General features: G+C 41.6%; 1 protein-coding gene across 1 annotated transcript in view; it reads left to right on the top strand.

Moving 5' to 3' along the window:
• Window positions 1-15,769, top strand: part of LOC126176366 (dipeptidase 1-like) — a 290,014-nt gene that overhangs the window by 235,449 nt on the left and 38,796 nt on the right. The window contains exon 8 of the mRNA XM_049923521.1: window positions 10,692-10,767. Within this exon, the coding sequence (XP_049779478.1) occupies window positions 10,692-10,767 (76 nt within the window). The remainder of the gene's footprint in view (window positions 1-10,691; window positions 10,768-15,769) is intronic.

The raw sequence follows: 15,769 nt of genomic DNA, 5'->3' as shown, positions 1-15,769 counted from the left end.
GCTGTAATGGTCAGTTCTCAAGTGCGCCTGTTTTGCAAAGAACCGACGCATTTGTTTCTAAATTTCATCTACAATGTAGTAAGCCTTTGTGTTCTAACGAATGATATTTATGTTCGAAATGTTCTTTAGTGATGCGAATTTGCTTATACAGTGTAATATGGTTAGCCATATCAGTGTTCGGTAAGAAACTACGTTTAGTGTGATCGAGGAACAACGACGTGAATGTAACAAGTTTTCTGTTCTCTTGTCTCTCGCCAAACCCTTTTTGGGGCGCTTATTTTGGTGAGTTCTCTTGCCTCTCCCATTGGAGTGCTTGGTTTCGGTCAGTATCCTTTGCAGCTGCGGTTGTCACTATCACTTCACGGACATACATTTTTACAGTGGTTGTGGTTAGTATTCTGCCTATAGCCGAATAGCGGCTAACACGAGAGTGACGTCGGTTGGGTGTGAACACACACCAAAATCAGTCACCCTCATGGTGGGGTTCGAGGGCGCCCACCGAATTCAAGCATTCTGATGGCTTGGGTGCTCACCAAAATCATCCCCGTTCAGAATAGGAAGCCATGTTGCTATACAAGTGCCCCATTGTCTGGTCGTATTATTTGTACTGTACAATCGCCGGCCGTAGTGGCCGAGCGGTTCTAGGCGCTTCAGTCCGGAGCTGAGCGACTGCTACGGTCGCAGGTTCGAATCCTACCTCGGGCATGGATCTGTGTGATGCCCTTAGGTTAGTTAGGTTTAAGTAGTTCTAAGTTCTAAGGGACTGATGACCTCAGATGTTAAGTTCCGTAGTGCTCAGAGCCATTTGAACCATCTGAACCAGTTTTACTGTACAATCACGTTTGAAATATTCAAGTAATGCTGAACGTCAGTATCAAAGGTTAAAGAATACAAAGGTTTACATTTACGTCATAGATGAAATGTGGTATCAAATGCGTCGGTTCCTACATTTACATGTGCATAGTTACTCTGCAATTCACACTTAAGCGCCTGGCAGAGGGTTCAACGAAGCATTTTCATACTACGATTCCACTCTCGAATGGCGCGTGAGGAAAAGGAACACCTAAATCTTTCTGTTCGAGCTCTTATTTTATTATGATGATCATTTCTGCCTACGTAGGTGGGTGTCAACAAAATATTTTCGCATTCGGAAGAGAAAGTTGGTGACTGAAATTTAGTAAATAAATCTCGCCTCAAAGAAAACAATCTTTTTTTCAGTGACTGCCACCCCAACTCGCGTATCATATCAGTGACTCACCTCGATTGCGCGATAACACGAAACGAGCTGCACTTCTTTACACTTTTTCGATGTCTTTCGTCAATCCTACCTGGTAACGATCCCACACTGCGCTACAATATTCCAGCAGAGGACGGACAAGTGTAATGTAGGCTGTATTTTTAGTGGGTTTGTCGCAGCTTCTAAGTATTCTGCCAACAAAGCGCAGTCTTTGTTTCGTCTTCCCCACAACATTATCTATGTGGTCTTTCCAATTTAAGTTGCTCGTAATTGTAATTCCTAGGTATTTAGTCGAATTGACAGCCCCTAGATTCGTGCGATTTATCGTATACCCAAAATTTATCGGATTTCTTTTAGTACCCATGTGGTGACCTCACATTTTTCTTTGTTTAGTGACAATTGCCACTTTTCGTACCATACAGAAATTCTCTCTTGATCATTTTGTAACTGGAATTGATCGTCTCATGATTTTACTAGACGGTAAATTACAGCGTCATCTGCAAACGGTCTAAGGGGACTGCTAAGATTATCACCTAGGTCATTTATGTAAATCAGGAACAACAGAGGGCCTATGAAACTACCTTGCGGAACGCCAGGTATCACTTCTGTTCTGCTGGATGATTTATCTTCCATCACTACGAACTGTGACCTCTCTGTTAAGAAATAACGAACCCAGTCGCACAACTGAGATGATACTCCATATGCAAGCAATTTGATTAATAGTCGCTTGTGAGGAACGGTATCAAAAGCCTTCTGAAAATCTAGGAATATGGAATCGATCTGACATCCCTTGTCGACAGCACTCATTACTTCATGGGAATAAAGAGCTAGGTGTGTTGCACAAGAACGATATTTTCTGAATCCTTGTTGGTTATGTGACAATGAGTTATTTTCTTCAAGGTGATTCATAATGTTCGAGTCAAGTATATGCTCCAAAATCCTACTGAAAATTGAGGTCAGTGATATGGGTCTGTAATTCAATGGGTTACTCCTATTTCCTTTCTTGAATATTGGTGTGATCTTGCTACTTTCCAGTCTTTAGGAACAGACCTTTTACCAAGTGAGCGGTTGTACATGATTGCTAAGAAAGTCGCTATTGTGTCTGCATACTCTGAAAGGAACCTGATTGGTGTACCATCTGGACCAGAGGACTTGCCTTAAGTGATTTAATTTGTTTCGCAGTACCTAAGATATCTATTTTTATGTCACTCATGATCTGGTTTCGAATTCTGGAATATTTACTTCGTCTTCTTTCGTGAAGGGATTACGGAACACTGTGTTTAGTAACTCCGCTTTTGTGGCACCATCATCGGTAACATTTCCATCCCTATCGCGCAGTGACGATATTGACTGTTTTTTTTTTTTTGCCACTGGTGCCTAATTGCAAAATGAGACACTTTATATTTTACCATTACAGCGCCATCTACCACGAATAGGAAACAGTTGTTAGAGTAAACCGTAATATTTTTTCATGTAGAATCCGAATGTGTAATAAAACTGGGGGTTCTCATTTGCAAACACGAAGCTGATCCGCCCACGCAGGAGGAATGGTCAGGAGGTGGCCAATTGTAGCACATGCAGATGTCGCCATTACTGATATAAATTTTTCACCTAGAATATCTTTTTTTCATTAGAGGTATTTAGTTGTCTCCAGCTAAAACAAACACACTGCAATATATCACTTTCAAGTTATTGATAATCCCTTGAAGCCGCATACAGTCCATTAGTCTCTTTATTGTACTTCCGATAACGTCAAGCGCAGCGCAACTGCTTTCATCACCCGAAGGCCATAAGGAATACCTCAGACAAATAAATAGAACAACCACAACAGAATGTGCTCCGTAATGAACCTCCACACATAATCGAGACAGTTCTGCTCCTCGAAATGATCTTTCATGTTTACCTAAACGCACAATTATGTACGGTTGTTGATTTATACATCAAGCTATCACGGAAATTTCTTATTAATCAAATTCTTTTAAATTAAAATTCTTACAAATAAAATGTCGGGAAATCTCGTAACCTCTCGTATCGTTAATCTATTAATTTCATTTTTTAAATAAAACTCGAAGAGCCAGAAATACTAACTTTGATAATAATTGTTTTGTTTTACCACTCATTCAAATACATTATGAGGCTAGGTATAATCTTTCCTACGCTTCAAAAATGTTGATTATTCTGACATCATAAACTAATTAACATCTACTCATTTTTAAACACATTTTTATTGTTGTATACCTCATAAGTAGTGAGCCAACATTACTCAACTGCTGTCGTCAGATGCACCGGAGTCTTATTTAAGAAAAGCAAAGCTGATAAGTTTCACGACATTTCGTTCACAACTAACTTATCCACGTAGCGTTACTACAAATCTGTAGTTTTTGAGTAATTCGTCGCGTTATCATTTGAACAAAAACTGGTTTGTCCCTATGCATTAGATGTCTAGTAAGATTTACAGTAATGAATGCAAAAAGAGTAAAATGTGATTCTGACCGATAATTCAACTGCAGCGGTATCTAACACTGTATAAACACAGTAGAAGCATTACAAAATTGATCAGAGGTCTAACACTCCTCATTTAATTCCCGAACGCTCCCAGCTCCCTTCGGAGTGTAGCTAGAGGTTAAATAATCAGCAGTCGGAAATAATCTTGTCTCAGTGAGCAGTCAGTCTGTTAGGCGCGACAAAGGTTGCTGAAGGTAGCTTTTCCAAACGTACTCCACGTAATGATTATTACGGTGTTTGATGTTTGAAGGAAAGTGGGACCCTTGGATTTACGAATGAACTGATACGTAGGTAAGGCAATGTAAACTGGACAGTATTGCCATTGGAACCCCAGTGAATTTTTTACAACTTGAAATCGGCCGGGCTTCTACCTCTCTACCGCTGTATTTTATTCTACGTCCCTCCATCGTCGGGTCGCCTGTGATCCGCTATACACTTTTGCTCCAGAAGGGCCGTGATTTGTCTGCGTGTCGTTCTTGTAGCCTACAATTCGTCCAACAGTTGAAACAGCATCTTCATCACGTTTCATATCATCAGTCCTCTGAGTAATTTGATTTGACCCGTTAATAATTCCTCTCCAGTGCCAATCTCTCCATGTCAGAGTAGCCCTTGGACACAACGTCATTTATTATTTGTATATTTTTCAATCTCTCTCTTCTCCTGCAATTTTTCCTCTATAAAGTTCCCGTTAGTACCATGAAAGTTATTTCTTGTCGTCTTAACACCTGTCCTACCCTACTGTTCCTTCCTCTTATCAATGGTTTCCACACATTCTTCTACTCGCTGATTCTGTATAGAACCTTATAATTCCTTACCTTATCAGTCCAGCTACACTTCTACATACTTCTTGAGCAGAACATATCAGACATTTCCATTCTCTTCTTTTCCTATTTTCTCACAGTCCGTGATTCTCTTCCACCCAAGAGTGTAGTCCAAACTTACTATCTGAGAAATTCCTCCTTTAAATGAAGGACTTCCTTTGGATAGGAAGGCCCCGACTTCCTGGGCTAAACTGCATTTTACATCCTCCTTGCTTCGTCTTATTTTGCTTCCAAGGCAGTAAGAGTAAATTGCCTTCGCTTAATCTACATCGTGGCAGCCTATTTTGATAAGTTTATCGCTAATTTCGTTTCTGCTGTTCCATATTACTTTCGTCTGCTATGTGTTTAATTTCAGTCCTAGTTTGTTTTCATTAGACTCATTCCACTCAACGTGCAGCAAGTTTCCTCACTTTCGCTAAGCATCATCAACTAACATTATTGCTGACATCCTTTCAATCGCAATTTTAATACCAGTATGAATCTTTCTTTTATTTCCGTATTTTCTTGTTCAGTGTTGTTGTACAGATTGAACAGAATGGGCTTAAAACTTACACCATTACTAATCCGAGCATTCCATGCTTGGTCTTCCTCAGTGCTACAGATTACTGTTTTCGAAAGATCTTTGGCTAAATTTTTCGATTTTTTAATAATTCTTCCTCCTTAGACTTAACTATTTAAACACGCTGAAAGACACACTAGCGCCATTGAAGAAACTGAAACTAGCAGTAGAACGTAACTACAACGCGGTTAATACTAAATTACTAGTTTTCATGGTGTCCTATCGTTGCTCTGTGTTCAAGGCTCAATTTGAAATTAGGTTATAATGAAATTACTAGAGTCTTCAACAATACAAACTAAATAATAATCACACTCAATGATACATCTCGTGACATCAGTAAAGAAAATGAATTTTTCGTTCAACGCTAATGAAAGTACAAATATTTTATTTCAGTTGGGAATCATCATTTGCCTTATACAATATTTCAGTTTACTGTTAACGAATGAGTCATCCACGTGATTATAATTCCACTCACTTGCAATCAACAGTGGCAACTATTGTTCCAGATAAATCTTAGGCCATATATTTGATAATTATATTATAATTGTTAAACAATGCTTGAAAAATGAAATTCTGTTAGTATACTTGACATATTATGAACCTCTAGTAGTAAAATTATACAAGCACCAAAAAGGATTAATTTGTGCATTGACGTTTTCTGGTTCCTTTAAATTATCGGCATACATGTCATGAACAAACAAACTTTTACATACTGGCAAAATTTTGGCGAGTTTAACTATTCTTTAAGCTTGTGACTGTATTTTTAATTAGTCTGCGTGGTTTGAGATGACTTCCACTTACTCATATGTTTAGGTACTTGTTACTGTTGCATTTTATAACGATGCATAATCATGCTCAGAAATATACGAAAGTATAAAATAATAGTATATAGTATAAAATACAAATAAATGTATAAAATAAATAAAAGTAGAAAATAATATAAAATATACGAAAGTTCCCACATAACGTAATTGTCTTTCAGATCCTGTAGTCACTTTTCATTACAACTGTTTGACAACACAAAATCATTACCACAAGAAACGACTAGGGAAGACTGTTCTGTACAGCCATCGGACCACATGTGAATTAATACCACAATATTGCAAAACATCAGGAAACTTGTTATTAGAAGCGAGGCAGTTCGTAATGTTTGTAAATTCAAATGTAATACAATAAGTGTCCTTTCAGAAATGTTACCATTTTCATTAGTATCTGAGACAACTAATAGCCATAACTCTGACACGTACGTCATTCAGTAATCCTTAGCCATATCTGAATTTTTTATGAGTGAGATATTACGCAAGAATATCGGGGCATGAAAAGTTCTATGATAATTCTTAATATTATTCCTGCAAAATCTCTTACTCACAAAAAAATTAGCTTTGACTGAGCAGTACGCATTGATTTATGTGGCAGAGTTACGGGTTTTAATTGTGGTAGATACTAATGAGAGTGGTAACATTTTTAAATGATACTTGCTGTATTAAGCTTCTGTGTACAAGCGATAAGAGCAGGCTGGCCTGTAGTAACTTGTTTCAACGATATTTGCAATATAGTATTAATTTACATGTGAATTGAGTGCCACACACAACAGACTTAACCATTTTCTATAGTCATTGACGATACCTAGATGAGATACCAGGACCTGCAAGAAAGTTACATTATGTGGGCTGTACGCAAAACAGGTGATACTCAGTTCAGGTCTTTGGGATGCTTATATTACATTTAAGCCATTTGTAAGTTCAAGCATAAATTATTTTATCCATAGTTTAGTCTTACTATTTTACTTATTGTTTGTTTTGTGTTCTGTATTTCTACCAGGCTTTATAAGATTCGCCGTATAGATTTTCGTTTATCGTAATTTTTGTGATGTTTCTTTAAACTAGGTTGTTTCCAAACGTCTAATGGTGCTATTGACAAATGTCCGGAGAATATATACTGTGCTTTAGTATTCTAAGGTTGCAATGAACCAGTTTCCTTGCTTAAATAAATTCTCTGGGCTTTATTGTTTAATTTCGTAATCTTCCCTGTCGTGAATTTTTTAAATATCATATCGATTTTTCTCTGTAGTGGGTAGCTACGTGGTAACTAGAGATCTTCGGTGGCTCCCATCTTTTGGAAGAACTGTTCACAGAATGTAGTTCCTACTCGTTGTTATTAATTGCAATCTCGCGCAGCTTCTTATAAAATTTGGGAATAATTTTTGTTAATGTATTCGACAATCGAGGCCAACTTCTTTCAAACCCAATTCGGGTCTTGTTGCATTTTTATTCATTTATGCATTTGAGTCTGTTTTCAACGGAAATATTCAGTACCAACACTCATAGGTTAAGGTTTTTCTTTTAAATATAGGTTTGTTAATGTTCTTTCTTTATAAAGAAGTAAGCCTGAAATAAATATATAGTAAACAGCATTCCTAATATTCAATAACTCGACCGCTATTTATCTAAGTTTCTATCGAGGCTCTTCCTTGGCAACTCATGTGTGTATGATTATTAGTATATTTAGGAGCATCTCTCAAGCTGATTCTTCATCACAATTAATCAAGAACTGTCAAAGCATATCAAAATTTATTAACTTTTCTTGAATTAAAAACTTATTTTAAGCAAATGTTCTGTGTAATTAAGTGACGGGTCAATTCAAGTGGCGACTGGATATACACCATGTGATCAAACGTTTCCGGACACCTGGCTGAAAATGACAAGTTCGTGGCGCCCTCCGTCGGTAACACTGGAATTCAATATGGTGTTGGCCCACCATTAGCCTTGATGACAGCTTCCTTTCCCGCAAGCATTCTTTTAATCAGGTGCTGGAAGGTTTCTTGGGGAATGGCAGCCCATTCTTCACGGAGTGTTGCACTAAGGAGAAGTATCGATGACGGCGAGGCCTGGCACGAAGCCGGCGTTCCAAAACATCCCAAAGGTGTTCAGCAGGATTCAGGTCAGAACTCCGTGCAGGCCAGTCCATTATCAGGATGTTATTGTCGTGTAACAACTCGGCCTGTGCATTATGAACAGGTGCTCGATCGTGTTGAAAGATGCAATCGCCATCCCCGAATTTCTCTTCAAAGTGGGAAGCAAGAAGGTGCTTAAGACATCACTGTAGACCTGTGCTGTGTTAGTGCCATGCTAAACAATAAGGGGTGCAAGCCTCCATGAAAAACACTACCGCATCCTGACACCACCGCCTCCGAATTTTACTGTTGGCACTATACACGCTGGCAGATTAACTTCACAGATCATTCGCCATACCCACACCCTGTCATGGGATTGCCACATTGTGTACCGTGATTCGTTACTCCACACAACGTTTTTCCTCTGTTCAATCGTACAATGTTTACGCTCCTTACACCAAGCGAGGCATCGTTTGGTGTTTACCGGCTTGATGTGTGGCTTATGAGCAGCCCCTCGAGCATGAAATCCAAGATTTATCACCTCCTGCCTAACTGTCACAGTCCTTGCAGTGGATCGTGATGCAGTTTGGAATTCCTGTGTGATGGTCTGGATAGATGTCTGCTGCCTGTTACACATTACGACCTTCAACTGTCAGCGGTCTCTGTCAGTCAACAGACGAGGTCGGCTTGCACGCTTTTTTGTTGTAAGTGTCCCTTCAAGTTTCCTCTTCACTATCAATATCGTGAACAGTGGACCTAGAGAACGTTTGTGAGTGTGGAAATCTCGCGTACAGACGTATGACGTATGTGGCCACCAATCACCTGACCACGTTCGAAGTCCGTGAGTTCCGCGGAGCGCCCCATTCTGCTCTCTCACGATGTCTAACGACTACTGAGGTCGCTGATATGGAGTATCTGGCAGTAGGTGCCAGCAAATTGCACCAAATATGAAAAACGTTGTTTTTGATCACACAGAATATCTTCTGTAGTAAATTCCCAATTTTTAATTGACATAATAGTATACCAGGCTACGTATCAGAATAATTTTCCATCGTCCAAGTTTATGTAATTAAACGGGTATGGTATAAATGTGGTAATTATTTTTATTCAGATGTTCCCATTCTTTTGATAAAACTCTGTATGTACACACCTGGAAATTGAAATAAGAACACCGTGAATTCATTGTCCCAGGAAGGGGAAACTTTATTGACACATTCCTGGGGTCAGATACATCACATGATCACACTGACAGAACCACAGGCACATAGACACAAGCAACAGAGCATGCACAATGTCGGCACTAGTACAGTGTATATCTACCTTTCGCAGCAATGCAGGCTGCTATTCTCCCATGGAGACGATCGTAGAGATGCTGGATGTAGTCCTGTGGAACGGCTTGCCATGCTATTTCCACCTGGCGCCTCAGTTGGACCAGCGTTCGTGCTGGACGTGCAGACCGCGTGAGACGACGCTTCATCCAGTCCCAAACATGATCAATGGGGGACAGATCCGGAGATCTTGCTGGCCAGGGTAATTGACTTACACCTTCTAGAGCACGTTGGGTGGCACGGGATACATGCGGACGTGCATTGTCCTGTTGGAACAGCAAGTTCCCTTGCCGGTCTAGGAATGGTGGAACGATGGGTTCGATGACGGTTTGGATGTACCGTGCACTATTCAGTGTCCCCTCGACGATCACCAGTGGTGTACGGCCAGTGTAGGAGATCGCTCCCCACACCATGATGCCGGGTGTTGGCCCTGTGTGCCTCGGTCGTATGCAGTCCTGATTGTGGCGCTCACCTGCACGGCGCCAAACACGCATACGACCATCACTGGCACCAAGGCAGAAGCGACTCTCATCGCTGAAGACGACACGTCTCCATTCGTCCCTACATTCACGCCTGTCGCGACACCACTGGAGGCGGGCTGCACGATGTTGGGGCGTGAGCGGAAGACGGCCTAACGGTGTGCGGGACCGTAGCCCAGCTTCATGGAGACGGTTGCGAATGGTCCTCGCCGATACCCCAGGAGCATCAGTGTCCCTAATTTGCTGGGAAGTGGCGGTGCGGTCCCCTACGGCACTGCGTAGGATCCTACGGTCTTGGCGTGCATCCGTGCGTCGCTGCGGTCCGGTCCCAGGTCGACGGGCACGTGCACCTTCCGCCGACCACTGGCGACAACATCGATGTACTGTGGAGACCTCACGCCCCACGTGTTGAGCAATTCGGCGGTACGTCCACCCGGCCTCCCGCACGCCCACTATACGCCCTCGCTCGAAGTCCGTCAACTGCACATACGGTTCACGTCCACGCTGTCGCGGCATGCTACCAGTGTTAAAGACTGCGATGGAGCTCCGTATGCCACGGCAAACTGGCTGACACTGACGGCGGCGGTGCACAAATGCTGCGCAGCTAGCGCCATTCGACGGCCAACACCGCGGTTCCTGGTGTGTCCGCTGTGCCGTGCGTGTGATCATTGCTTGTACAGCCCTCTCGCAGTGTCCGGAGCAAGTATGGTGGGTCTGACACACCGGTGTCAATGTGTTCTTTTTTCCATTTACTGGAGTGTATTAACAGCTTAGTCGTATCTTACAGGGACAGATACAAGCTATCTATAGTGAAATATTGTGTGGGAGAATGAACGGCATTATCACATTCTGCGTTTGTCTTTTTTCAGACCACATTCATTATATACGGTCGCTGATCGGTGTTGACCACATCGGAATCGGAGGAGACTTCGACGGAATAAATAGGTAAGCACCTTACCACTCCTCACTGGGATCAAACTACGTAACTTACTAATATCAGTATTGAAATTCCACAGTGAATTTATTCTGAATAACATTGTTATCTTGTAAGGAACTTGAGATATTGTGCTTTGGTGATCCTCAAGGGGAATTTCTTTGTAGTTTTGAACTTACTAAGACATGTTTTCCTTAAAGTTAAACAACGTATCATTTTTGTTGTAGTCATGAAAATTCTGATGACGAAAATACAACTTGATATACTACTCGTTATTTGGTTCACAGTTACGTAAATTTCTGTAGACGATGTCATAGAAGCATTTGACTGCAAAACCTACACTGTTGGAATAACATCCGTGTGGCCATTATCGAGCTTATGGTACATTTCTACCACCAGACGGTTAGTACATTTGTGCTACACCACTAGGTAATACCCATATGGCTGCAATTGCAATAGTGTAAATAAATTTACAGTCAGGGGCGACTCTGATGTCTTTTACGAAGGTAACAATTGTCCTTCTGTCAACTAACTATCAGCCATCCAGTCTTCTTTTATATGTAAAGACTCCCTGCAGTCAATACCGTGCAGGTTTTGTTCATCGACAGACTTCCTCACACAAGTGCTCGTATACTACGTGATATTATATCTTGCTGAAATATTTTCATGTGGATAGAATTTCAGTGAACCCAACAATTATAACCAAAATGTTTAAAAGTCCTTAGTACCCACCTAAAAAAAGGTAAAAGAACAATACTTTTCACAAGCTTGGAGCAGGTGAAAGATGCGGAAGGAAAATGGTCACGTTTTTTTTTCAAACACCTTGGCATTTACCTTAAGCTTCTTACGGAAACCATGGAAAAACTATAGGTAGTCACCCTCACGAACATTTGAATCATCTTCCACTGTGAAAAGCATTCTCCTGATAATTCCATTCTATTCTCCCTCGGTCAAAACTTTACGTCAATATTTTTAACGATTTTGGAAGCAACGTTATAGTACTGTTAATAGAGAGAAAGGCTAGAGTTTTAGTTATTATATGACTCAGTCACAAGAGGAATAATGAATTCGGATGCCATTGTAAACAAATAAAGATTTCGAGTGAGCGAGTAGTTTTAACGGCACTATTATAAAAAAAAAGGAGCGTCATCTGTGCAAGGGGAAATTACCTGAGGTATTTTTGGTTGTCACCTAAAGGGATTTCTCAGGATAATTCGCCCAGGGCATCAACGTACATTAGCTCCCAGTTAAGGCAGGATGAATTGCAGCCGATTCAGGTACGCGTCCAGAAACTGCATTCCCTTTGTGACTGCATTATAATAGAAATCGGCGAACCTATTACCACATTTTTACTAAATTATCTCCCACGGAAATACGGGCGTATCACTTACAGACATCTGCGTCACCAACCATAGGAATATGCACTCGACAGAGACAAACAATTTAATGGACAAACTACGATCAGTGAATGAGTGAACGAACTTCAGTAGCATGGGGAAGAAAGGTTTTGGAACTGTAGTATATTTAACACATTGCTAATTTAATGAGGCATATAGTAATTCCCAAATAGAGTGTAAAGAGTGTACACGTTCGTTCCTTGTAATATAACTGCAACCTCTTGCTACGATTTGGGACGAGTCACTTTTAAAATTATGGTACACCTTTTCAATGAAAAATATGCGAAGATGGTGACGATTTATGTGAATCACTGAGCACTTCTGATCTTTTACTTAAGATTTACGCTTAACTGAACTGTGACCTGTCCAGAGGAACAATCTGTTTCCATTTGGGTGAGGAACTGCTCCTAAAGGACGGAATAATCAGCAATCCTCAACAGCATGAGGCTGGGGAAGGCAATGGAAATCACTTCATTAAAGACAAACAATGTGTACTCACAGGACATGTGGCTTGTCACTGAAAAAATGTGATGATGATTTCTCCATTGGAAGAAGATTCAGGATTAGCCCTACGTTTGGACGTCTGGTAGTGGACGGCCAAAGGAGTGGTAACCATGAGAAATGGTTCAAATGGCTCTGAGCACTATGGGACTTAACGTCTGAGGTCATCAGTCCCTTAGGCCTTAGAACTGCTTCAACCTAACTAACCTGAGGACATCACACACTTCCATGCCCGAGGCAGGATTCGAACCTACGACCGTAGCGGTCGCGCGGTTCCAGACTGTAGTGCCTAGAACCGCTCGGCCACGGTTACCATGAGAAAAGAGTGAATAACGAATGAGTAAATTACATTCTATAGCTCGGAGCATGAAATGTGAGAAGTTTGGATGTGATGATGAAGCTAGAAATTCTGAAAGGAAAGTCTGAAAGGAGATGCTCGATCTAGGTATAGTGGCGGTCAGTGAAGTGAAATGGAAAGAAATTAAGGATTTCTTGTCGGATGAATAAAACGTAATGTCAAAAACATCGGAAACTGATATAAAGCGAATAGGACTCGTTACAAGTAGGAAGATGTAGCTGAGATTGAGTTACCGTGATCAGTTCGGATTAAAAATGGTGTAAGACTGCGATGCAGTCTTTCGCCCCTGGTATGGATCCTGTATAGAGAGGAAGCGATGACGGAAGTAAATTTGCAAGAGTGAGATTAAAATTCAGGGTGTGAGATTCACTAACAGATTGCTACTATTCAGTGAAAAAGCTATAACAGGACTTGGAGCCAACAATGACGCGACAAGAAAGTGCTGGTCAGTAACCCTCATGCTGAATGGAACAGAGCCTCTTCCGCGTCACAGCCTTCTGGGTGACAAACCCAGGGCAGTCACCAGGAAGAACTACAGCCAATCCGCTCCCGGTTTTGTGCGGATAGCCATTTCCTCTTTTCCAGTTAATTCGGCGTGACACAAAAATGCCGTGACTACCGTAGTCAGGTGAGAGCAGCATAAGTTCATCGTGCGCAAACAAACCCATCAGCTTTCTGCCAGTTGAGCAGAACGTGCCGCCCAGTATGCGTCAACAGGTGTCTTCACCGTCACTATGCCACTAGTGCCGCTGCCGACACCGGGCCGTGAACGAGAGACTTCTGCCTTTCTGCCCAGTCCTGGCAGCCAACACTCAACCAGCTACCCGGCCCTACTCTTCAGCCGCCGGCCCAATTTTCGACTCTGGACAATGCCATCGCCGTGCCACTGGGACACCGCGAACTACCGCAAGGTACAAGACGCCTTGCCCCGTACCGCGCCGCAGCTAAGCTACGTGAAGTTTCCGGAACGTTGCTGTAGAGTCAGCGCACCGAATCGGCAGTCCACTGTGTAAACATCTTGTATCCCAGCGCCTCAGGTCGTGGCTATGCCTGATGCTACAACGCCAGAATATTACGTGAAGATGGAAGCACACTCGAGTGACTGTACGAAGTGGATAGAGCAATTGAGGGCTTATTGATGTTTAGCCTCATGTCCGCCCGCATCCACATCTGACCAGTTACATGGTGAAGTAGAGTTTAATGTATTTAGTAAAGATTTGTTTTATACTCACCGCTGTTTGTCTGCAGTTGCCACACGCGTCACGCCTGTCTACCAAATCTTCTATGAATTCTACAACTCCCATGGAAGACTCGACCAAAGCCTGACAAACAAGAAATGTTTATGTGTCAGTCTGGTTTTCCTGCAGCTGTTTTGGACTGTTACATTTCTATCCATATAACCTTGTATCCTTATTATTCACTATTTCGGGTGTAGATTGAGTTGTGTATTGGCGAAGGCCCAAGCCCTGGTAATTGGCACGTAGTGTAATTTACAAGGGCATTCAGCCCCGTCCACGAGTCACACGATGTGATACGTTGAGTTTGTCATCGAAAAGGTCACTACGCAATACAATGATGGGAGTGTACCAGGCTTATACATGGAAAAACATGGATGCCAAAACAATCTTAAGATTTTTTTATACATACCAATTTTGAAGAGTAGAATGAGAACTTAAGATAGTGAAAGTTTAGATAAATGGTTAGAACAGCATTTGGGTTAGACTGAGCTTACATGAAATAGGTGGATTGGGAATAATAATGTAGATGTAACCAGAGGTTTTTCAGGACTGGCCAAGTAGAGAATGATCCGAGAGTTGTAACGGAATGGGATGGTTGAGGTTTTTTGTCTTTACATTATGCGTGACTGATCTGAAGCCACAATATGCTGAGGCACGTACAGATGCGCGATAATAGTTATGCGACACCAAAGCTGTATAAACGGCACAAGGGTAATCCAAGAAATAGTCATTCGAAGTATAGAGGTGAAAATTTGTTATGGGCAAAGGAAAGCGACTGCGATCTACGATTTAGGTCCGTCGTATCGGAGAGCTCATGAAGCGTGGCTACTTGTATTCTCTCGGAATGAGAGGTACCTGTGTGTTAAGATATTGAGGTTCATTACGAAGAAACTTGAGGAATACGATGCTGAAGTACTACGTGAAGTGTCTCTGCAATATCATTTTTCCAGGAGTGCTAGTCCTGAAAGTTTCGCAGGAGAGCTTCTGTGAAATTTGGAAGGTAGGAGATGAGGTACCGGCGGAAGAAAGGCTGTGAGGACGGGTCATGAGTCGCGCTTGGATAACTCTGGGGCGTTTCCCCCTCGAAAGCCAAAGTTCCCAATTTCGATTCTCGGATCGGCACACAGCTTTAATCCTCCAGAAAGTTTCAGTTCTCACTAGCGATTAGAATATAATTATAAGCCAAGTATTTCCATAGGTCACGAGAAGCTAGTTACACAGGTGAGCGAACACCTGGGTTTTTTGTGTTGTACCGAAAAAGGCGTGATGGGGTGTGTGTAGAAGCAGGACGTATTTTAAAGAAATATGCAAGAGCTCTTTTCTGGGGTTTCCATTGTTAGTTAGTAGTCGTATGTGGTGTACGTAGTAGAAATGTGCGTGAGAAGAGAGTTTTAGCGTGTAAATGTTATGTGGCAAGATTAGCTATCAGAAAGCCTTTTTTGGTTCCATTTCTACTCTACGAAGTGAAATGATGAAGCTGCAAGCATGAATTAAAGTGAATTGAAAATGAGAACCTACA

This window comes from Schistocerca cancellata, chromosome 3, assembly GCF_023864275.1.
Source record: "Schistocerca cancellata isolate TAMUIC-IGC-003103 chromosome 3, iqSchCanc2.1, whole genome shotgun sequence".
Classification (NCBI taxonomy): Eukaryota; Metazoa; Arthropoda; class Insecta; order Orthoptera; family Acrididae; genus Schistocerca; species Schistocerca cancellata.
The sequence above is the reverse complement of the archived record's forward strand: the minus strand, read 5'-3'. Positions and strand labels throughout refer to the sequence as shown.